Source organism: Protopterus annectens, chromosome 11.part0, assembly GCF_019279795.1.
Source record: "Protopterus annectens isolate FY-2018-M chromosome 11.part0, PAN1.0, whole genome shotgun sequence".
In the NCBI taxonomy this organism is placed as follows: domain Eukaryota; kingdom Metazoa; phylum Chordata; order Ceratodontiformes; family Protopteridae; genus Protopterus; species Protopterus annectens.
The window spans coordinates 60319529-60346012 of NC_056745.1; the positions used below are offsets into that span (position 1 = coordinate 60319529).

The 26484-nt window shown below is 40.1% G+C and overlaps 1 protein-coding gene across 2 annotated transcripts in view; it reads left to right on the top strand.

Moving 5' to 3' along the window:
• CNTN1 (contactin 1) overlaps nt 1-26484 on the top strand; it is a 1190489-nt gene that overhangs the window by 1058726 nt on the left and 105279 nt on the right. For both annotated transcript variants that reach the window (XM_044087442.1, XM_044087443.1), the window contains one exon: nt 13850-13999. In XM_044087442.1, coding sequence (XP_043943377.1) covers nt 13850-13999 — 150 coding nt within the window. The remainder of the gene's footprint in view (nt 1-13849; nt 14000-26484) is intronic.

The window sequence follows — 26484 nt, forward strand, 5'->3', positions numbered from 1 at the left end:
TCCATGATTGTGTTTATTTATGTTGATGTGTGTCCCACTTGCTGAGACCTCTGCTGAGATTACACTCATTCAGGTAAATCAGTTTGCACAGCTTCACAATATACACCCAGTGTTGTAACTTCCTGATAGATGTCATCTGCATTATTCAGAAGGATGAACTCACAGACTCCTCCCATCGTTATGTCACATTGTGTGACAGTCACATAATACACATTTTCACTGTGCAGTCCCTACTGTACCAGATTGGTATGTGGTTTGTTGCTGCTATAACCATCTTCCATTGACATGCCCTCATGTGCTTAGGTTGTTTCACCTGTCCTTTTTCCTGTTCATTCTACAATAGTTCTGTTTGGCTCTGTTCAATACACACCCTGTTGATTTTACATGGCAGTCCATTTCATACTTTGCAGAAAAGCAGGAGGGATTTTACAATACTCACTGTAGATACACTGTCCTGTACTTTTTACACTTAACAGTATCTCAACTGTCCAGATTTTTCACAGAATGTTTTCCTATGTCTTTTGGTGTGTTCCTTATCAAATTGTGATTTTCTACCATATCACTTGGATCGGAGGACTGATGTGACTCAATAATTATACATTTAAGTTTCATACTTCAAATCCTTCATAACATGTATCTTAAAACAAACCTGGTTATTCAAACATTTAAGCAAATATGTCAAATATATCCTTATTTCTATGTCTTTGTCCCCATTATGTTGGCCTTTGTCCAGATGTCTGTTTAATTTACTAAACAGGATTACTGTCTGTGTTTGCTTACATGGTTTCCTGGCTGACAACACTGTTGCCAAACACTCTTATTTATGTTTAAATGTGGTGCAAAGCATGAATATATAATTAACACTACTGCTCACTGCACATCACTGCACAAACATGTAAACACTGTGTAGCTAGCTTACAGAGATTATTGAATCCCATGTGTCATTTGTTTCATGTTTGGTTGCCCTCTGCTGGGGACTGTCAAGTTTTTGTATTTAAGGACATGAAATGGACTGTATAATACTGACATTGAAGAAGTTTCCACAAGAAGGAGCAAATTCAGTCATGTCTACTAATTAGTTTATTAGGTTTTATCCTTTGAAAAACAAGTGAGAGATGGTGGGACAGTGAAGAAAACTCCAAGACAAAAGCACTTAAAAGAATAAAATAAAATAGCCTTAAATATACAAAACTGTATATAAACTAAAGCAGACATTAAGAGCATTATCAAACTCAGAACAGATTCCTAAGTCACCATAGGAGCCTCTGTTTTACTTTAACACCATCCCATAAATCATTATTTTGTTTAATTGGTGTGTACTATTTGGTGTAACTGCACACTTAGTGGTTGTGATTTTCTGGAAGACAGTAGTTTTAGGAGTTTGTCTGCAGGAGCCTTGAAGTTTTGTCAAGAAAATCGTGTTTCATACTGGAGGGCCCCCTGAGTTCATTTTGTTGACTTTGGCAATGAAGCATTACCCTAGTTTTTTCCTTTTTGTGTTCTAGGGTGGTAGGTTTAGAATTTGAGCCTTGCCTAAAAAGGCACTATGGGGTGGCAAGAGCCTTTGCCAATATCCGAATCCCAGGGTGACAGGTGCAAGCCGTCCCTTGCGAGCAGCGTGGCTTGTCCAGCATGTGATCCCAGGCAGACAGATACTGGAACCCCTTTGAATGACACCAGTGTTTAAGGCAAGTGTTAAAGCTGATCATCTTATCTCTGTATTGTGGCATCATTCTTGGTGAAGGTAGGATACTGCTCAAGGTCAGGGTCAGACCTGCCTGGGCTACATAATCAGAGAGCTCCTCAATGTCTCTTTTCATGTAGACCAAGGAGGTCCGTCTCAGGTCGTTTACACCAGCGTGGACAATGACTGAGTCATATTTGTACCTGCTGTTGAGAGACCTGAGTGCTTGCGTTATGTGGCGGATTCTAGCGCCCGACAGGCAGCTTACTGTGCCCTTCTCCTTACTCAGTCTGGTGGGGGGGGCGTCAGTGTGTCTGACTATGGAGTCACCAATGACTAGTGTGTCTGGCATTGTGTTTGGCCTTAAGGGCTGTGACTGTTTGACACTCTGACTGTGAGGTCTATGTGTTGCAGGTGTTGTGTTCTGAGGTGGTGGTTGTTTGGGTGTCTGCTTTGGTGGCCTCTGCTGTTTTGGTAGATTTTTGATCAGAGCCTCGAGTATGTCTTTGTGTGTTTATGTGTATGATTTGAGGTTGTAATGGTACTATGTGAGACTGGGTCTATAGTGTGTGTGGTAACCTTCTCCTCCTGACTGGTCTTGCCAGTCCTATGTTGAGAGAGCTCAGCCTCCAGTTTGGCCGTATAGTTGCATCTCTCGCATGTATTTGTGTTTTGTGGGAGGAGGAGAGGGTTGTCTGTGTACATGAGGCAATTGTAACATTGCCTCAATATTCCCAGGTTCACCAGCTGAGCAGGAGAGGACACTAGCAACTGATCCCTCAACATGCTAGAAGGATAGACAAAACCTTTAAAAAAGATTCGGGGGTGTGGGTGACCGAGAAATGGGGGTTGCCTTTTGGGGTGCTATCTATAAGAGTGCCGTATCAAGGTAATAAGTACTGTAGGAGCAAGTGCTAGGTTTAACAGATAGAGAATAGTCTACTTAGAGTCAAGTAGAGATGATCTTTTTAGTTATAGGATGCTGATTAGATCAGTAGTATAGTCGAGGAAGGTAGTTTCAAGGGAAAATTTGAAGAGTGGACTTTAGGTAGCCGAATAGTTTAAACCTGCTTAACGGTGCTGCCCTAGTGTGCAACAGTGGCAGCTCGCTAAATCGCTAATGCGCAAAAGCGTCTTTATAGCAGGGGCTGCAAAAGAGAGGAAATGACACAAAATGGCCAATAAACTACAAGTTACTGCCTTAAAGCACTCCTCTGAGGACAAACAGGCAGTTCAGTACTCCCTACTCCCACTAGTGAGTAAAGAAACTACCCTTGACCAAACAAGGAAAATGGAGAAACAAGAACCATGACAACGCCCAGGGATCAGCATCATCTGGTCTCTGGAACAATAGTATAGAAAGGTATGGAAAGCAACGATATTTTTTTTTTCAAGTTTTTACAGGAAAGCAGAAACACAATAAATGCTATGATTTTCGAAATTAAATGCTTTTTTTCAAAAGCTAGTAAAAAACTTTGAGTGAAACTTGATCTTTTGGTGTGTTCCTTATCAAAATTGTGATTTTCTACCATATCACTTGGATGATCGGAGGACTGATGTGACTCAATAATTGTATACATTTAAGTTTCATACTTCAAATCCTTCATAACATGTATCTTAAAACAAACCCCTGGTTATTCTAAAACATTTCTGAAGAGCAAATATGTCAAATATATCCTTATTTCTATGTCTTTGTCCCCCCCATTATGTTGGCCTTTGTCCAGATGTCTGTTTAATGCCTTGACCTAAACAGGATTACTGTCTGTGTTTGCTTACATGGTTTCCTGGCTGACAACACTGTTGCCAAACACTAAACTCGCTTATTTATGTTTAAATGTGGTGCAAAGCATGAATATATAATTAACACTACTGCTCACTGCACATCACTGCACAAACATGTAAACACTGTGTAGCCTTTGTGCGAAGCTTACACAGAGATTATTGAATCCCAATGTGTGTCATTTGTAATTTGTCATGTTTGGCCGTTGTACCCTCCTCTGCTGGGGACTGTCATAGCAGAGTTTTTGTATTTAAAGGACATGAAATGGACTGTATAAATACTGTACCACTTGAAGAAGTTTTCCACAAGAAGGAGCAAATTCCAGTCATGTCTACTAATTGTAGTTTGTGCTATTAGGGTTATTATCCTTTGACAAGGGAAGCATAGTGAGAGAGATGGTGGGAAGCATAGTGAGACAGAAAATCTCCAAGACAAAAGCACTTAAAAGAATAAAATAAAATAGCCTGGTTAAAACTATATTACAAAACTGTATATAAACTAAAAGCAGACATTAAGAGCATTATCAAACTCAGAACAGGATTCCCTAAGTCACCATAGGAGCCTCTGTTTTTTTTTTTTGTTTTTTTTTTTTACTTTCAACACCCATCCCATAAATCATTATTTCTTGTTTAATTGGTGTGTACTATTTGGTGTAACTGCACACTTAGTGGTTGTGATTTTCTGGAAGACAGTAGTTTTAGAGGTCTGCAGGGCCTTAGTATTATTGTCTATGGTGACAAAGGAGGGGTGATGATGAACAGCAGTCAGTCAAGTAATTGAGTGCCATATAATTCGAAGAAAACTCGGTGAAACCACTTTCAGTGACGGTGGAGGTTTTGCCTTTTTCTTTTCTCCACTGTTATAACTTCATAAGTTCATAGTTGCATATTTGGCTAATGAACACCGGGGCCTTTGTAAGCCTAGTCAAGCATCCCATTTATATCACAGAAGTTATTTTAAGAGGTTTATGTAAACTAGGGCAAGATTCACAGGTTGTCTCTGCCCGTTAGAGACATAGATGCAATACCTGGGGAGTATTTCTCATTTCCCATCTAGGTTTGTTTTGAATAGGGCTATGGAAGACCTCTACTGCATAGATGGGAAACCTATTCTAGCAATGGGGAATTCTGAGGCAAATACCTCTCCATCCAGTGTGTCCTATTTATGTCACAAGCAAAGTTCAGATCCCTAGACTGAGTAAATCTGATGCTTTTCATTTTGTGGATATGGAAAAAGGCCCACCAGAGTGGGATCCAAGGAAGTCTTGTAAACTAAGTATAGATCACATCTTTTTAACAGTCTGTAGAAAACATAGCGTAGAGTAGGGTTTGAGGCAGTCTGCATAGAGCATGCTGTTTATACCCTATATTCTTTTTTGTGAGGAACCTCTGTGGACATTCCAGTTGTTGCATCTGCCTGGTCGCTTGGTCAGGTACATACTGATGGGGTCATTGTACTCAGTGATGGGCCTGATGAGGGCCAAATACAGTCAACAATGACTTCCTTGGACCTAGATGCCATGTCCTTGCTTATAAGTTGAGCAACACAGAATGATTTCCTTACTACTTTAGACCCATTTTGGTCAAAAGCCAGGTTATTATCTACATATGTACCCAAGTCCCTGACTGCTGGTTCTACTATTAGAGGTGCATTATTGATGAGATAATTTTCTAGGGTGGTTGACTTCCCAAATGGTACTATTATACATTTCTTGGTATTGAGTTTTAATCCGTGGCTTTGGCACTTATCATTTGTCTGTGTTAGTCCTTTCTGTAGGATGTTAGTGTCTTGGGGAGATTCTGTGACTGCTCTTAGTTTGAAATCATTTGCAATCATGGTCTGCCAGATACCCTTGACATTGGCTTTACTTCTGAGAAATAGCTGACAAAAAAGAGCAGAGCCAGCACAGAGCCCTGATGGACTCTGCTACTGACCAGCCTCTCTGTGAGAGTGGTCTTGCCTGTCCTAACTTCCTGGGTCCTATCAGAGAGCCAGTTGGCTATCCAGTGCATAACATAGGGATTTATGTCTATAGCTGTAAGTTTGTTTACAATGCCTGAATCGGGTATTGCCTTAACCAGGTCAAGGCAGGCAGTAGGTAGCATTTTACCCTCATCCATTGACTTGGTGACCTTTCCAAACAAGCCCACCAGGTTGAGTAGGCCTGATCTGCCCTTGATGAAACCAAACTGGGTTGTATCCAGCGTTGAAGGTTTTCTATGTCATTATTTATATTTCCCATGATAATTCTTTCCATAGTTTTGCATATAAGACTAGTCTGACTTATGCATCTGTAGTTTCCGGAGTACATTTATGGTCCACTCATATGCAAAGTATGACTGTTGCAGCTCTCCATCCATGTGATGCAAAGCCTGCCTGGAGGCTAAAGTCAAACAGTGACTCTAGTGGCTCTGCTAGGTCATGTTTCAGGCTGTTTAGGAGACCTCCTAGGTTATTACTGGGGGCCCATCGATGCAGTGTTTTTGACCTTAGACAGCACATCTTGGACTTGTTCCCTAATGATAGTTGTGGATGGGATATGGAGAGAAAGGGTAAAAATGGAGTTGAATTTGTCAGCCAAGAGATATGCTATTTCTTATGACTAAGTCTAGGTGAGACCATTTACAATTAGTGTTGTACACTGCTGTGTGCTACCTTTGAGGTTTTGAACATTGCTAAAGAAAGCTTTGTGGTTGTCCTTTACCTGGAAGTCTATATTTTCCTCAAGTTTGGCTTTAGTAGACTAAATTTCCCATCCGTGTTGTTTGTTTACATTGATGAAAGTGTTTTATCATGTTGGGTGGAAAACTTCCTAATCATGGCAAATTTTTTGCTTTTGTTGTACAACTTGTTTATGTTTGGATTCCACCGGGGGGGGGGGGGTTGTTTTTTTTAGTTATTTCTGGTACACACAGCTACAGCTGTCTGTATGCATTTATTGACATAATTGTACAGGGTTTCTGTGAACAATTCTACACAGGTAGCTGTGGTATCAGGGTTTGAGGTGGGCTTGAAATTTTGATAGTTTATCACTTAGTAGTACGACATTTGCCTTAGAATAGTTCTTAAATGATACCGGGTTAGCTGGGAACACATACTTCATTTTTATTGTGAAGGACACAGCTTTGTGCTCTGTCCTTACCAGAGAGGACACTACATTAGGGGGTACAGTACGTTCTTATGTTTGTGAGTACCAGGCTGAGTATGTTTGTACTCCTAGTGGGCTTATGGACTATCATGTCCAAGATGCTTTTGTTAGCATAGTCCAGAAATCTCTCAGCCAGTAAGTCTGTGGTCATGTAAGTATCTCAGTTTATAGTGTGCTAGTTGAAGTCATCCATGAATATAGTATTCGACTGAACAGTAAGGCCCTTCAGGAAGTCCCAATACAAGTTATGGATTACCTGGGCCATAAAGGGTGATATATAGCTTGCAAGGATATGATATGGGACTTTCCCTATGGAAGTCTGGACATGGAGAAACTCAAGTGTATCATCCTGTTTGACTGATCATGACTTGAGTTTGTTGCTGATATAGATTGATATACATCCACCTTTGGTTTCTGCCTGTGCAGTAGCTGGCCTGAGTTTGTGGAAGGCATTCTAGTCTTGTAATCCCAGAGTGGATGGTCTCCGCAGCTTTATAACATGTTTCAGTGACTACACAGATTTCCACATTCTCCAGAGCAAGGAGATCCTTGAGGAAATGAAGTTTCTTGTTTAGGCTTCTGGCATTGAGCAGTAATACCTTTAGATTCCCTTGGGTTGGTTTTGCTATGTTGGAAGGTTTGCCAGTGTGGCATTACCTAAAAAGCCACTATGGGGGAGGATAGTGTTTTAGCAAAGAATTGAAAGACCAGTAGGAGCAGGTGCAGACTACCCTTGGCAAAGCAACATGGTGTGTTGACCATACATTCCCATGCTAAAAAATGTGTACCCAATTGCAATGACATCAGAAACTAAGCCAATTATTGAAGACAACCATCTTTTGCTCATATTTTGGCATTATTTGCTCATATTTTGGCATTATCCTTGGTGAAGGTACAATGCTGCTCAGTATTGGCACATACCAGCCTGGGACACATAGTCTGAGAGTTTCATAATATCTGTCTCTTCATTTAGTCCAGGGATGTACGTCTCAGGTAATTTATGACCATATGGATTATGACTAAATCACGTTGGTACTTGTTGTCTGATTTGAACTGCGGTGGTGGTGCTGCGGTAGCATTGTCACCTCACAGTAAGACGTTGTCCTGTTCGATTCTCAGCTAGAGCATCTTCTGTGTGGAGACATGCATGAATGGGCGTGCCTTTGTTGAAGGTTGTGCGTCAGAGCTGGCAACTCGGTATGTAAAAATCTACTGTCAATCATTAGCGGACCGGAGTTCCGCTGTGGTGACCCCTAACCGGGAAAAGCCGAAAGACACAACTTGTTGTCTGATTTGAGTACATGAGTGATTTGGCAGATCCTGGCCCCTGATAGACAAGTGAGTTTCTCTTTATTCAACGTGATGAGCAGGACATATGTAAGTCTCACAACAGAATCTTCTATGATTAAAATATTGGATAGTGGGTTGGCTTCTTGCCTTATGGGCTTTGTCTGTATGTTTTTTTAGGTGCTGTTTTTGTGATATTGGGGTAGCTATACAAAAATCTGGGGGAGGGTGTACCCTCCATATGGGTGGGCACAGAGGTGAATTTCACTCTTGCAAAAAAGCTCTGATCTGAATTTATGTGAAAGTAGTTGCAGCAAGTTTATTTCAGAGTAATGACATTCAAGGAATAGCTATTAAACTAACAATATTATTCCTTGGGAACACTTCACAATGCCGAAATCTGAAAGATCGAATTTCATATGGCTGAAATGGTTTACTATGGAAATTTTTAATCAACTTGGGTCGAACATGTATAACGTCAACCCTAAATATCAAATTTGAAATCCTGAATAGTAAACTAAAACGAAAATGAATACATTGTCTGATGCATTTGACATAGCAGAAAGTAATGTCAGTCACCTCGTGCTATGCACATTAATGTACCATTGCACTCTACACTCAACGGTATGTTAATTCTACTATTTTACAGGGGGGTGACCTGCAACCCACACCTCCAGCATACTAAATATACCGACTACAGTAAAAAAACAGGCTAACTCCCTGTTCCTCACTGCAGCGCAACTTCAGTTCTCAGTGTGGGTACATCTATTTTCAAATGGTCGTATGCACCATGCAATTTGACCATACATAGTTGACATACCAGGGGTCAATTAAGTGTCTCTTGCAAACTATGATTTAGACTATCAGATGATCGATTGACTGCCATTCGGGTAAGTCATAGTAAACCGGCCGAGATCATATGATCGAACTTTCGGAAACTTGACATTGCGAACAGAAATCTGCATACAGCGCAGAATGGGAGATTTCCTTTTTCTTCACTGTAGGGTGATCTTGGAGTTGGAATATTTAAGTAGGGGGGGTGTAGGGGGTGCAGGGTGGGCGTGCTCCCCTGCACTAATGGTGAGAAAGTTTTTTCTTTGTTTTTTTGGGGGGCTTTATTTTATGATGTCGAGTTTCCAAAAGTTCAATCATATGGTCTCAGCCATATGAAATTCGAGTTTCGGGAATTCGGCATTATAAATTGAATCCTATTCCTCTTGTATCAGGAAAAAAAAAGTTGAATAACAAGGGTAGAATAATAGTAAATAAAGCATGCATCTGTTAAAGAAAAAACAAAATAATGAAATTAGAGTCCATTAGATAAGTGTCTCTCCATGTGGGCTGAAAACTTTGGTTTAGCCAAGTGGCTTTCTTAGGGTCACGTAATGTATATATGCAGATTGAGCATATCATATACAGGTAATGTGTTGTTATATACAGATAGTTAGTAGCACTGTTATACAGCTAAAACTGTTTAACCTGTTTGTAAACTAACTCTGCCATACTTCGTTCCCAGATCTTTTAAAGTGCTTATGAATTCAAAGGAACGTAGCAATAGTTATCTTTTTCTCTGTTGATATCAGCATGTCCTCACCACTCCTGTATTACAGAGACACACCTCACCCACACCATGACTGAGCTGTACCCGACAGTGTAAGCACATGGACTGATAATAATTAAAATATTTTTTATTTTTAACCTTTTTCTTATGATATTCTGATGTACTGTGTTAGTTCAGTATTAAAATAACTCTGACAGAACCGTGCAACTATTTACATTAGCTGCACTGTTAAAAGTTGTTAAAAAGTCAAACCAAGATAGTCATGGATCATGTGGCATTTAATAACAGGCTGATACCCATTCATGTGTATCTTTTTCTTTTGACTGCTCCCATTAGGGACCGCCACAGTGGATTATCTGCTTCCATTTCTTCCTGTCCTCTGCATCTTGCTCTATCACACCACGTGCATGTCCTCACTCACCACATCCATAAACCTTATCTTAGGCCTTCCTCTTTTCCTGTTACCTGGCGGCTTCATCCTTAGCATCCCAATATACTCTGCATCCCTCCTCAGCACATGTCCAAACCAACATAATCTTGCCTTTCTGGCTTTGTCTCCAAACCTTCCAACCTGAGCTGAACCTCTAATATATTTATTCCTAATCATATCCACCCTTGTCACACCCAGTGCAAATCTTAACATCTTTAACTCTGCCACATCCAGCTCTGACTCCTGCCTTTTTGTCAATGCACTGTCTCCAACCTATATAACACAGCTGGTCTCACTACCCTCTTGTAGACCTTCCCTTTCACTCTTAGTGGTACTCATCTGTCACAAATCTCTCCTGACACTCTTCTCCACCCACTCCATCCTACCTGTACTCTCTTTCTTCCCCTCTCTTCGACATTTACCATTACTCTGAACTGTTGATCCCAAGTACTTAAACTCATCCACCTTCGCCACCTCTACTCCCTGCATCCTCACCATTCCTCTATCGTCCCTCTCATTCATACACATAAATTCTGTCTTAGTCTTGCTGACCTTCATTCCTCTTCTCTCTAGAGCATATCTCTACCTCTCCAGGGTCTCCTACACCTGTTTCCTACTCTCACTGCAAATCACAATGTCATCTGCGAGCATCATAGCCCACTGGGACTCCGGTCTGATCTCATCTGTCAACCTGTCCATCACCACTGCAAATAGGAAAGGAGTTAGAGCTGATCCTTGATGTAATCCCACCTCCACCTTAAACGCATCTGTCACTCCCACTGCAGACCTCACCACTGTCACACTACCCTCATACATATCTTGTACCACTCTTACATACTTCTGTGACACTCCCGACTTCCTCATACAATACCACAACTCCTCTCTAGGCACCCTGTCATATGCTTTCTCTAAGTCCACAAAGACACAATGCAAATCCTTCTGACCTTCTCTGCACTTCTCCATCAACACTCTCAGTGCAAGCATCGCATCTGTAGTGCTCATTCCTGGCATGAAACCATACTGCTGATCACTAATCATCACTGCCCTTCTTTACCTACCTTCCACTACTCTTTCCCATAACTTCATGCTGTCACTGATCAGTTTAATCCCTCTGTAGATACTACAGCTCTGCAGCTCACCCTTATTCTTAAAAATCGGTACCAAAACACTTTTTCTCCATTCCTCAGGCATCCTCTCACTTTCCAAGATTTCATTAAAGAATCTAGTTAAAAACTCCACTGCCATTTCACCTAAACACCTCCATGCTTCCACAGGTATGTCATCTGGACCAACAGCCTTTCCATTCTTCATCCTCTTCATAGCTATCCTTACTTCCTCCTTGCTAATCCACTGCACTTCATGATTCACTGTCCACACATCATCCAACCTTCTCTCCCTCTCATTCTCTTCATTCATCAGCCCCTCAAAGTACTCTTTCCATCTGCTCAACACACTCTCCTCACTTGTGAGTATGTTTCCCTCATTATCCTTTATCACCCTTACCTGCTGCACATCATTCTTAGCTCTGTCCCTCTGTCTAGCCAATTGGTACGGGTCTTTTTCTCCCTCCTTAGTGTCCAAACTTTCATAACAACTCTTCATATGCCTTATCCTTAGCCTTCACCACCTCTCTCTTTGCCATGCACCTCATCTCCTTATACTTCTGTCTACTTTCTTCATCTCTTTGACAATCCCACTTCTTCTTCACCAACCTCTTTCTCTGTATACTCTCCTGTACTTCCTCATTCCACCACCAGGTCTCCTTGTCCTCCTTCCTCTGTCCAGATGTCACACCAAGCACCTTTCTAGCAGTCTCCCTTACTAGCTCTGTTGTAGTTACCCAGCTATTCGGTAACTCTTCACTGCCACCCAGTGCTTGTCTTAACTCTTCCCTGAACTCCACCTCACAATTACCCTTTTTCAATTTCCACAATTTGATCCTTGGTGCTGCCCTCACACTCCTCCTCCTCTTCTTGATCACCAACGTCATCCTACAAACCACCATCTTATGCTGCCTAACTACACTTTCCCCTGCCACCACTTTATAGTCTCCATTCTCCTTCAGACTGGCCCTTCTACTTAAGATATAATCCACCTGTGTGCATCTTCCTCCACTCTTGTATGTCACCCTATGCTTCTCCCTCCTGTTAAAATAGATATTCACCACAGTCATGTCCACCCTTTTTGCAAAATCCACTACCATCTGACCTTCTGCATTCCTTTACTTAACACCATACCTACCCATCACTTCCTCATCCACTCTGTTCTCTTCATCAACATGCCCATTGAAATCTGCTCCAATCACCACTCTCTCACCCTTGGGTACAGTCATCACTACTTCATCCAACTCACTCCAAAATTTTTCTTTCTCATCCATCGCACACCCATATTTGTCATTACACCATCAATTTCCAGCTTCATAAACATCACTCTATCCGACACTCTTTTCACCTCCAAAACACTCTTAGCAAACTGTTCCTTCAGGATAACCCCTACACCATTTCTCCTCCCATCCACACCATGATAAAACAATTTGAACCTGCCTCCGATGCACCTAGCCTTGCTGCCCTTCCATCTGACCTCTTGCACACACAATATACCAACCTTCCTTCTATCCATCATATCAGCTAGCTCTCTCCCTATACCAGTCATACTGCCAACATTCAAAGTTCTGACCCTCACTTTACCTGCCTTCGGGCATGCCTTCCCCCTCTTCTCCTGCTTCGGCTAACAGTGGCCCAGTTCATTCATGTGTATGTGGAGGTTTTTTTCAGAAGGGGTACACAAGGCTTGTGGCCAAATTGTGCACATGCCAAGCAGCTAATCATGTCAAAGATTAGGGCAACGTGCAGTTTTAGTACTCTTATGAGATGTTGTGATTTTGCTCACTTCTTCTGGTGACTTCTGTACTAAAGTAACTACTGGCCTTGCAACAAAGAATGCACTGCACAGTGCTCATTCTGGAGGGCATAGATTTGGTATTTCCATGTAGGTGGTCCCCTAATGGGGATTAAGATTATTGAACTGCCTGCTCTAAAAATGAGAACTGCAGCAGAGTGATCGGTAATGCAATTTTTCTGTACCATTATCTGCTCACACTTGCAAAGCCTGTATTTAGAACCATTATCACACTATTAGCAAACTAGATTCAGCTACTATTTTAAACCCTTTTAGGTGATTATGAACTTTTTAAACTTTTGTGGCAACTGTCTGTAGTTCACAGTTCTGTTCAATAAATTCTTTCCTTGAAGATGTTACACTAACCCCACTTTAGTTTATTATGTTCTCTCCCTAGACTTCTGCCAAGATTCATTTAGTGTGAGACTAGGAGTTTTGTGCCGACAGAAGAACTCATTTTCTGCTGGCATTAATGTTGCATTTCCCTTCTGCTGATATACTGTGAAAGAACCATGAAGTAGTTGTGCCTTGGTAAAGAAGCAAAGGAAGCCCGTCTTTGCATCACAATACAAATATGTCGCACTTCACTTCTGAATTCAGTTTTCACAGTGATATTTGCACAGGATCTGCTTCGTTCACTACTGTTACCCATCTTATTATGCATTTCAAGAAACTTTGGGCTTATAGTAACTCAGTAAATATTCATGTTATATCTGCACTTTAGTCACAGTTTGTCATTGTCACAGAAAAAACAGATTTATATTTACTATTCCAGCTACTAGTTCCACACAGGGTAAAAGATTTGACAGAACTAGTGCAAAACTGGCATGGGGAGGGAGAACAATTTGAAATTACTAGGTTTTTGCAAACTATATGTGGCTTGTAAAACAGTGAGAGAAGTAATGGCACATTTGTATCAGCTCTGATATTATAATACATTTAATGTACAATTGTGCACATAAGTTGACCACTCAAGATGACGTAACGTTTTCTTGTGAAGAATTGAACAGAACTTTTACTGTATGTTGCTAATGAGTGTATTTTTTTATTGTTCCATTCAGAGCCTTCGACTATTGAGGGGAACATGGAAATGGCAAAGGTGATTGACTTAATTCCTTGGATGGATTATGAATTCCGTATTATAGCAACAAATACATTAGGTACAGGAGATCCAAGTCTGCCATCACCAAAAATAAGGACACTGGAAGCTGGTATGTTGTTAAACTATGTGTGTATTCTGACTCTTGCATATTCATTTCTGCTGAAAACTTACAAGAAGATATTAATATGTAAAAATACATAAAAATTTCTTGCTATGAACCTTGGTCCAAAATTCAGATTCCCTCTGCCCATGCTAATTAGCGAATACAGATTGGTTAATTAACATGATGGTGAGACATGGTTAAGTCACACAGTGAAACACCTTATTAGCAGCTCATTACAATGTCTCTGAATCAAATACTATGCTTTCAGACCTGGGTGATAGTGTTCTCCTTACAAGACCATGCATATCAGTAGCATAGGTTCATAGGATGATACTAAGCTATTGGGCCGGAGGCCCTTATAAGCCTAGCCAAGAAATTCACCCATGTTCCCACAAAGTCAGCACCTGTTTTCCCTGTCCAGCAGGGACACTGGTGGGATCCCAGGGGTATATTTTCTGTTTCCCATCCAGGTTCCTCTTAAAGAGGGCTAGTGAGGTACTCTGCTTGACATGGAGAGGAAGTCTATTCTACAGATGGGGGAGTCATTGGTACACAAATCTATCCCGCCAACAAGTTCTATTAATGTCACAGACCAGGTTGAGACCTTGCATGCGCGTTGCTTGCATGGAGTTTGACTTGCGTATATGCAGCAATTCCATCAAGGTTGAGTCTGAGACGGCCTTGTATGCCAGACACAGGTCATCTCTGAGCAGTCTGCATGAGACTGAGTAGAGGGACAGGAATTTTATCTTAACTGTATAGGATAGGTGTTTGTGGTACACACATATCCATGCATTCACAGTCAAGCTTCTCCATAGTCACTCACACTCATGTAAGAAATAACGTACCCACATTTGTGCTCTAACACACACACACACACACACACACACACACACACACACACACACACACACACACACACACACACACACACACACACACATACACACACACACACACACACACACACACACACACACACACACACACATAAACACACACACCCACACAGTCATCATCCCCCACCTGTCAACATTTTATAAACAGATAGCACACTTTTAGTAATATCTATGTTCATTTATCTTACACATTTTTAAATCCTAGGCACTTAAGTGGGCTTTGTGGACTAGTGTATTATTACTTTGTGGTGCACATTTCTTAATATGGGATATTTCTTTAAATGAGATATCTCGTTGATTGGTAGGATTTTAACATGTGTTAATTTGGTTTAGAATTTGGTGCTTATTTCTGATGAAGTTACCGTATTATAGGTGACGAAAAGCGTTTAAGTTGATAATAAAACTTTCAACGTTTAAACTGTGTTCTACCTTGGATTTTAGGACTCGTTACTACTAGTTTGTTTTTTGTATCATTCCCCCACCTAACTTCTGTAGAGTAACCACCCAGATAGACAGCCCAACACACACACACACACACACACACACACACACACACACACACACACACACACACACACACATAAAAACACATACAGGCACACATATACACATATACAGAGTTGACATCCCCTGCTTAGCTTCTGTAGCGTGACCACCAAGACAGACTGGCATACCCGCATACATATGCCTGCAAACACATACACAGAGAGAGAGAGAGACACACACACACACACACACACACACACACACACACACACACACACACACACACACACACACATATATATATATATATATATATATATATATATACACACACACACACACACACACATACACACACACACACACACACACACACACACACTCACGCAGACAAACCCTCACCAACAGCACTTCTCTTCTTAACTGTACTGCAGCAGCTACCATCAGACAGACTAGTTGAATGCTGTCTAAAGATGACATTAATTTCTTCCTCCTAGAGTATAGAGAATCACCCTGCTGAATTAATCTAAAGCACCTACCATTTCTGTGTGGAAGCACATGGCTAATGAGCATTACCCACTGCCCTAGACGGATGCTTTAGCATGCAGTTTTTGTAATGTCAAAACTTTCTGTACTACGTCTCCAGCCAGGGGAAAAACATAGTGCCATATCAGTTTCTGAATCAGCAAAACTAACTGCGATGTGTACACATTCTGAGTTAATGCTTACTCATCATGGTAAGCTTTTCTGAATCCCAGTCCTGGTGTTTTGTTTTTTCACCAGTGATTGCAAACTAGTGATTTTGTTATGATTTAACATATTGTGGGAATGATTTTTGAGGAAAGTGTTTTTTGCCCTCTCAAGCCAACATCTGTCCTTTTGAGAATGTAAATGATGGATATACTAGCATGCCTATATTTTCCTTTCAAAATCGACATTTTTTGCGAAGTACAATACAGATTTCTTGGCTTCTTGCAATCAGTCATGAATAAAATTATTATTATTTTTTTTATCCTTTGTTGACCCAGTTAGTCCCACTAGATTAGCGGCCTCCTTTCAGAGGGAGACCTGAAGTGGTATTTATATTACTAGAGAAAATTTGGCCAGGACATCAAGGAATTTTCCCTACTCTTTCTAACAGGTGCTGAGGGATGTTACATGTACCTAAGCTACCAGCAACTCAACAAATGGAGCCTTGGTTTAATGTCTCATCTGAAGAATTACATACTTAGGAGTGCAGCATCCTGCTTATATAAAAAAATATATATCATAATGTTTAAGAAAAACTATAGAGTATTGTTACTACTTTGGAATGCAGGCTTGGACACAGTAAAAGGTTTACTCAAGGACATCTGATTCACTCAACAAATATTTTCTTTCACAGTTTACAGTATGTGGAAACATCTACAGGAGTCTAATAATATTTTAACCAACCATTGCCAAAGAACACACCATCTGGTTGACCTTACAGCTTTGCTGGACATTTTTATGACCACACCCCATCTCCTGCCAGTAGCTGACTTAAGTTCTCAAGGCAGTAAGACCACGTAGTGTATATCTTGTCTGTCCTGGATGTTCTCCATACGTTTTTTTAATATTCTTTTCTGACACAGTGGCAGGGCCTAGTTATACATTGGTTCCAAATCTACCAAGACCTATAATGACTTCAGCACGGTTTCAACAAATACCACTGAGTGTAACAACCACGTATCATTCTACACCTTATTGGCTTTCAATGATCCTAAATATCCAATGCAGCAACAAAGACAATATATGGGCTGAAACAAGGCACAGCAGTAATCTTTCATCTATATAATCTTTTTACTAAATCTTTAACCTAACCTGGTGCAGACTCATAGGATTGAGCAGTTAAAGCTTCTTTAGTTCTCATATGTCCTCCATACAGATTTTTGATATACTTTTCTTAATGGTTACAGCACACCCATTCCACTCCACTTAGGTCTTTTTCCCATGTGCAGGTTTTAGAGGTATCAGTAAACGAAAGTTCATGAGCGGTGTTTATGGACAATTATAAGGAATTCATTTCTTTATTTTCTATTCACACAGCTTCTCAGGAGTATCAGGAATAGCACATTGCTTAGATTGTTCTGATATCATTTTGCTAGGCAGACCTTCATGTTACTTACAGATAAACACCTATCACTTAATTTTTCCCACACATTTGTTACATACCAAACAGCCTGCTCCTTCATTATTTATTCTCAAGTATTTCATAAGCCACTTGCATTTTCATTTCAAAACATGTAAGGCTATCGTCTGTTCCACAACTTCCACTCCTAACTCCATAGCAACTATATTTGCTGTGAAGTTTTAAAACACTGGTAATTTATTTTTATATCAATAGCTTAATATGCATTTCATTTAGTCCAAAAACATACTTATCTGGAGCATTATCAAGAGTAAAACATTATTCCACACTGACATATTATTAGACCCTTCTCAAAGAAATTGAAAAGATTGCTAAATGCAGATGTTTTTTGTAGCTGGATGCATCCTGTTCCTTTTTGATAACATTCATTAAATTAGGTGTGTTGCTAAATAGTTACACAGATTTTCATGTCTACTCTGCAGCAATGCCAAATGTAAGATGGAAAGGGGGTCCACATCTTTCATTTACAATATGGCATTCCCTTTGTTATAGCCTATTCTGTTACCAACAGTCATCACTTGAAGACCTTATCAGGTTGCTTGTGGTAATGATGTTGACTTAGTCTTGCTCAGTTTGTTACCATCATAACCATCTCCAAGACAAGCAGTGTAGTAAATGGTTGGCTATATGGACTATATGGTATGCACTGTCACAGAAGAAGAAGATACAGCCTTCCTCTGCATTTGTACAATGTATAATTCAGGTGGATTGGTCATAACTGTAGTGCTGTGATCTGGATTAATCTCTGGACTGCTTCATTTGGAACTTTCTTAATATTTCTTATTATGGTTATTTGTTATAAAATATCCATTTATTCTTTCAATAACAGTTTCAGAATATATGTGCTTTGCTTCTCCCCCTCCCCAGCAACCTGCAGACAAACTGTAAACTTAAATCTTTCCCCTGCACTCACAAATTTCTCAGCTCACAGCTGCCACGGATTGCCTTCTGCCTTCCCTTTCTAAAGCTTCACTATATTCAGCATTTATGGCAGTCAATCTTTAGAAATGAAACAAGCATAAAAGCACTATAGTCTAATTAAATCAGTCAATTGGCTACAGTATATAAACTAAATATTCCCCCATATGCTCATAACTTCCCACTCAATCCTTCATCATCCTAACAAGATGGTATTCCTTTCAGATGTTAATCCATTGATATAATCTGAAACATACCTCTCAACTGTCCAGATTTTCAGAGAATGTCCAGATTTTTGCCTCAGATCTTTGGTCTGTTTCTTATAAAACTGTCGATTTCTTCGTGTTTTACTGTTGCAGTCAGGTTGCCCTAAGTCGGCCTGAATTCCAAAATCTTGGGTGCTGCATCAGTTGCTGTTGTCTCTTCCGTAACGTCAGGTCATTAGGGGTATAAAAGATGCAGCTGACACCATTTTATTCAATCTTTCTTGCCGCAGGGTGCCCGAAGCAAAAACAGTTTGCAAGTGCCGGTCAGCCAACTCCTGAGATTTTCGTGTTCGAGTTTCAGATCCGAAGTCTTCATTAAAAGCTAAGTATTCCGTTGGGGGAACTTTTTTCTTGCTCCAGACCGATGTCAGAAAAAAGTAATAATTGTATTTCTTGTGGGAAGCAAATACCTCATAAGGACTTTCATTCTTACTGTATTCCTTGCCTAGGCCCTGACCACGATATTGTTAGTGTTGGTTTTGTGCTAGATTTAACCAACGCTATTAAAGTAGAATGATAGATTTGCATTAAGCTATTTTGGGTGAAGATTTAATTATACAATGTTGTTGGATTGCCATCCGACTACCGGTTCTAAAAAAAAAACAAAAAAAAAAAAGACAGGCAAGGCACCGAGGTCCAAAGTCAGCCAGGCAACAGGAAGCTCAAGGTATTGGAGCCCGGAGAGATTTCCCTCAGATGGGTCTGGCTAAACATTTATATATTAAACCGACTTCAAAGACAAAGACTAAAACATCTTTAAAGACAAAGAAGCAAGTTCACCAGCCACAAGGACAGGCCTCCATGTCCAAAAAACAGATGCTCAAAATGGCCGAAGATTTAATTACCTTGATCAGGGGTTCCCATCCCCTTCCTGATAAGAGGCCTAGGCAAGAGACTGACTATGAATCTTCAGATCAGGTTTCCATTTCTTCTGATTCCTCTTCTGATCATGAATATTCTCTTCCCTCCTATGAGGACTCTGAGGCTGAAGAATCTATTCCTTCAGCTTCTCCTCTCTGGACTACTTCTTTTTTGAACCTTGCACCATGGGGATGGAGCACTTCCACTGGGAGAGCCAATATTTTTCAGAATCTAAGAAAAGGCTCAGATACTTCCTTTTACTTCCTCAACACAGGCCTCTAGCTATTCCACCTGTGTTAGACATTGTAGATGATGTATTCTAGGAGTCCAGTCTGACCTCTGACTCTTTACCTCCAGCTCCTGTTAAGCCAGACAAAAACTTCAGGGTCCCTGACTCTCATAAATTCCTTTTCTAAAACCCTTCTGCAGGCCCAGAAACAATTTCTCAGGGGTCAAGGCTTCACTGCAAAAACCCCCCCCCTCTGACAAAGGATTCTAGGGCTCTGGATAGATGGGGAAAAAGATTTCCACATCTGCTACTTTGGCTATAAGGCCTTTTAAATTGCAGTTTTCATATGCTCAAATATCAGCAATATATCATGACACTGCTTAAACAAAAAATGATGACAAATTCTGAATGTGCAGAAAACAAAGAAATACAAGATTTATTGCATGCAGCTGAACAAGTTGGAAAGCATACTTTGCTATGTGGTTTTGATTCTCTGGAGGCCTCCTGCAGGGCTGCTGTTATGGGTTCTGTCATTAGGAGGCATGCTTTGTTAAAAGAACAAAATCTACCTGACCATGTTAAAGCAAAATTATTAGATGCTCCTTTACAACATGATACCTTGTTTGGTGTAAAGGCAGAGGAGGTGTTAAAGAAAATGGAAGACAAAGCTAAATCTATGCAAACGGTCAAGGATTTCTTACAGGTACAGCCACCTAGATTTACAAAGAATTGGTCCTTTCCAGTCTCAGACAGACCTCAAAGGGGTAGATCCAGCCCTGGAGGCAGATCACAACCCCGCAAATCCTACAGGTCTAAGCAGTGGTGTGCCTCTACCTCTCCAAAGAGAGAGGAAAAAATCAAAATCATCATAGAAACAGTCCCAATGACTTCCCCTGCCTGCACCAAGCACTTATCTTCTGGCAGCACCCTTGGAGAACTAGCACTTTTTCTCAAAATTGGCACATTATAACCTAGGACAAATGGGTTAGGACAAACAGTTGGCCAGACCTGCCAAAAAATCAATGGGCAGAGGCTCAAAAAATGCAGCTCTCATGGACATGAGGGCTATTCAACAAGTGCCTCAGCAAGAGCAGGGACGAGACCAATACTGGACCTATCTATTCTAAACACTCTCTCCTGGATATACCAAAAAGATGTTGACCTGCTGGGCAGCAAGGCTTAACTCGTGACTTTAGACCTAAAAAGAGCAGCCTGCATGTCCCAATCAGACAATCATGCAGAAGATACCTCAGATTCCAGGCTGCAAAAAAGCATTACCAATTCTCTGCACTGCCTTTGGCTATCTTACTGCCTGGGTCTTCACAAAGTGCCTGGCACCAGTAATTGCTTACTGCAGACAAGAGAATAATAATATATTACTTGGAAGACTGCCTCCTTTAAGCAGAGAAAGAGAACAACATTCTACACATCTGCTGGCCGTTTGTGCAAAGGCGGTACACAGTCAAGTCAAAAGAAATCAAAGCTAGTACCCTCTCAAGAGATAATATTCCTGGGTGCAAGCTTAAATACAACTACTTAGATGGCTTATCTCCTCCAGACAAACAAAGGCAACTGATTATTATCTGCAAGAAAAATTCTGCAGGCTTTGGGCTACATGGCATCCTGCATCTTACTAATTCCATATGCAAGACTGCATATGAGAAAATTCAATGGTACCTAAAAGTGTTTGGACTCAACATTGCTACAGTCTGGAAACAATGATTACTCTAATTCCCTGCCTGCAACAGGAGTTTTGATGGTGGGCAAAGGCTTGTCACCAAAACAAGGGACAAGCAATCTCACCCAGGCAGCCAGGAGCAGCTTAGCGACAGATGCAAAAGCATCTACATATCAATCAAAAAGAGATGCTAGCTGTGCAAAATGCCCTGACAGCCTTCAAGGACCTACTTCATCCGGGACAACTACTGATAAAGACAGACAACACCATGGTCATGTGGTACATAAACAAGCAGGGGTGCACTCATTCTTATCCCCTGTGCAGACTAGCCATGGCTTTATGGGACACAGCATTGACTTACCAAGTTCATTTGCAGGCACAATTCCTGCCAGGAAAAGAAAACATTCTGGCAGACGAACTAAGCAGAAACTTCATGGATCCCCATGAGTGGCACCTGGATCCACAAGTCTTCAGCATGATAACATAGAAATGGGGACGTCTGGACATAGATCTATTTGCCTCCCCTCAAAACAATCAACTAAAAAGATTCTGCACAAGAATTTATCACAGGCAAGCTTGGAAAGTGGATGCCTTATCTTTCAACTGGACAAACCTATCAGTATATGCCTTTCCTCCACTACCTCTCCTCCCCAAGGTACTCCTAAAGGTCAGACAGGAGAAACCAAAAATGATTCTGATTTCCCCAGACTGGCCATACCATTACTGGTATCCAATCTTAAGGAACTTGTCCCAATGCCCAACCTGGACCTTACCTCAAATACCTCATCTACTCTCCCAGCAAAACAATCAGATTCTGCACAGCCAACTCAGGACCCTAAACCTGGCAGCATTGAGGATAATGTAGCCATACAAACCATACCTCTCAGTAAAGCTGTGATGGATGTCATTTTAGAAGCCAGAAGGCCTAGTACTAGAAAATCCTATGCTGGGAAATGGAAGAGATTTTCTGCTTGGAACCAAACTCAAGGAACTGATACAGCTGTCCCAAATATTTCTCAGATTTTGCAATACTTAACTGAGATGCTGGACAAAGGCCTATCTTTCTCATCAATTAAGATCCATGCCTCTGCCATTTTGGCTCATTACAATACAGAGCCACCACTCTTTTCTCATCCTTTATTAAGGCAGAACCTCAGAGGAGCCAAAATCTTAAGGCCTCCAAGGAGACTGCCAATACCTACATGGGACCTCAATTTTGTCTTGGAAAAACTCACCTTACCTCCTTTTGAGCCAGCTGCTACTGCAGATATAAAATTCTTATTTTGGAAAACAGCTCTGCTACTAACAATAACTTCTGCAAGATGAGTTTCAAAGCTACAGGCTCTCATGGCCGTGGAACCCTTTGTCATTTTTTATCCAGACAGGGTCTCTCTGAGAACAAACCCTACATTTATGCCTAAGGTGGTATCCAGTGTAGCCCTTAACCAAACTATTCATCTGCCAACCTTTTATCCAAATCCACAGAACAAGGGGGAGAAAATTCTGCATTCTTTGGATGTACACATACAACTTAGATTCTACTTGGACTAAACTAAGGTTTTCAGAAAGACAGACCAATTACTAGTGGCATATGCCACAACATCACAAGGAAAGGATATCTCCAAGCAGACTATTTCAAAGTGGATAGGTCACTGCATTTGTTTCTGCTACTCACAGCATGGCAAACCAGTGCCTAAGGGCATTAGGCCACATTCAACCAGAGCTGCAGCCACTTCTGCAGCCTTTCTCAGGGTAGTACCAACCAAAGACATTTTAGAGGCTACCAATTGGAGTTCAATGCATACCTTTACAAAACATTACAATCTGCCTCTTTACTCTAAATCCAGGGCAGGCTTTGCCACTGCAGTTCTGCAGGGCCTCATAGTCACTCCTAATGCTATTTAGCTCCAGCCCCCCAACCATACCTTTGGGACTCAACCCAAATTTAATGACTGTAACAGTGAAACACAAAGAACATAGTACAGTTGTGTACACTTAACATAAATGTAGATGTTCGAGTGTATTCACTGTTGCAGTCCCCTTATTTTGCTGGAACTTATCTTTACTTCTCTAATCTATACAACCTAGGTGGTGTATTTGCTTATAGATGAAGGTAAAGCTTATTTCTGGTGCATGTATGTTTTATTTACATAAATTTAGCCTACCCTTTTGGAGGCACCTGACATCTGGGGCAAGAAAAAATGAATAAAATGGTGTCGGCTGCATCTTTTATACCCCTGATGACCTGACGTCAGGGAAAAGGCAACAGCAACTGACGCAGGACCCAAGACTTTGGAATTCAGGCCTACTGAGGGCAACCTGCCAACAGGATAACCCAAATGTAATGACTGCAACCGTGAATACACTCAAACATCTACATTTATGGTAAGTGTACACAACTGTACTTTCTCTAGCAAATAACTGACAAATCATAGAGGATTTAGTTACAATATAATGGGAGATATTTGATTTTCAGGCTTCATACCCTCCAGAAAATAAATGCTAATTCAAAACCTGATATCCTGTTAAATTTCTAAGTTAGTAAGAGCAATATTTAAAATTGTCCTTATTTTTGGGCCTCCCCCATTGTTTATGGCTTTGTCCAGATTTCTTGCTCTAACAGATTGAGAGATAATGTCTGAATTATCATCTAAGAGCATCAAATCAATTACTTATAGCACTTTTGTAGTCACAGAATAGAAACAGAGACCTGCAGTTCTCCAAACTATCTCTGAATTATAGAATAACCCTCCAAAACAACACAGAAACAATACAGGCAAAGTAGGCCTCACATTACAACTCCCCTACCTCTGTTCTCAAACTAAGAACAAATGTATACAAAACAGTTGTTAAGTTAACCAGCTTTATTGACTCTGCTCCCAATTTACTTAACAAAGTTTGACAATTACTTTACCCATAAACCTTGTCATATTATGTACAATTTGTTTCTTCAAAAACCTGAAGGACTTTCATTGACTCCCTATTATATAACCTTTATTTATTTCCATTCGGTACCTTATTAATATTCAGTTGCTGCTTTCTCAGCTATGTAAGTGTGAGTCATTGGCTGTTAACTGTTATCATAGGTAATTGTTCCTTTTGTTATTTAATAAAGCTTTCACATAACCAAATCCCTTTTTTAATAGCATATCATATAGATGTTATCAATATGTGATTGGCTGCAAAACTGTTGTTAATTATTTCCCATGGTTTCCTTTTCTTTGTTTTAGTTACTTTGCTAGGATATCAATCAGTTCATTAACAGGACCGTTTGCCTTGTATTTTACTTTCAAAAGTATAGCTCAGTTGTTTGTAGATTTAAGCAGTGTTCTTTATGTAAACAAGTACTTAGTTTGCAGCATTTTTTTTACTGAGCAAAAACATAATAGAGTTTAGAGCAAACCCACTCAGCTTGTTCAGCACATGCTTTCTGAAAATACTTTGTTTCATTTTTACTTGTTGGTATTTGCTCAGTTCTCTTACAGGCTTGTCGTTTATCATATGCAGGCACATAACAAGCTATATGCTGTTTACCCAAGCGTTTAAAACATGTAACAGAATTGCTGCAGTCCGTACTATTAAGACTGCACAGTTCACATTTCTGTACTGGTATAATGCTACATGATATGTTAGACTTGCTAATGTTTAGATATTGAACATTTTTGTTTGCTGTTTTTCACTGCAAATCAATGCTTAAAGCATTTTCAACTTTTACGTTTTTTGCTAATGAAGTCCTTTGATTGTGTTCAGCATTTATTCCACAAATCAACCTACTTCTCAACCTTTTCTGCAATAGCTGTCACAGATTTTTGTCTTAAGATAATTCTCTCAACTCAACAACATACTCATTCACTGATTTAGTAATTTTTTTTTTCATTTGAGACACAGATATGTATATCTGATTTGGGATAACCTTACTTTCTGCAAATAAAAATTTTCATGTACTTGGAACCATTTTGTTAAAATATAAGTTTTCATTTTTATCCTATTTTTAAAAAACAAGAATTCTAGTACTTCATAGAACCCCCCACACACACACACACACCAACTGGACTTTTTACATCAGATGCAGACAAAGAATCTATAGTTTGCATTTTTATTCTTACTTTGTAATCCTCAGATGACACGAGTGTTAAACTCTTTGATATCTTAATTCTCATCACTCATACTGCAAAACATGTAAATAAAGTCTATTAAATGAAATTATTTAAATTTTTAATAAATAATCCAGACTATATGACAACAGCAACACTAACAAGCACAGTGGGCCTTGCTCACCCTCTTAAGTATTTCTGGATCTAGCTGACAGGATATGGCAGAAGGACCAGAATTCTTGATGTCAGTGTGAATTCCAAGTTTTCATACTGGTCTTTATTCAAAACAGTCAGTAATGAGTAGTCTTAACCAACAAATATCCAGGATAGTAGAGACCTACACATTAAACATAGCCTTTTGCCTCAGAATACTTCTTTCTTTCTACTTTGCATAACAAACAATTTGTCTATATTAAAAAAAAAATAAATTGACATTGCAAGTTTAATTTGCTTTTCCATATTTTAATCAGCTCAGAATCAAATAATTGATCTGCAGTATGCAGCTGTTTAAAATTAATATACCCTTATTGTGGTAATTTTAAAAGGGCCATGTATTTGCACTTCAAGTTACTTTTAAAGAGGAACACTTAAGACAGCATATATTTGGTCTTGGGGCTGATGCTGGCCTCAGCTGCACATAATAAAACAGTACAACCCTAATGATACACAGTGTTGAACCTCTGCTTGCTTCCATAAATAAACTTAGATGATTTAGAGTTACTCATTTTACCTTTGTGTTGTGGTTAACTGTAACTTGTCAGGGGACAGTTCTGAAACTAGGACCTTATTCTCAGAGTCTGTGCATTACTAGCATACGATGAATGCAGATTATTTGTATGTGTTGCTTAAGAATCCCAGCCGTAGCACAACTCATAAAACTGAAATGAACT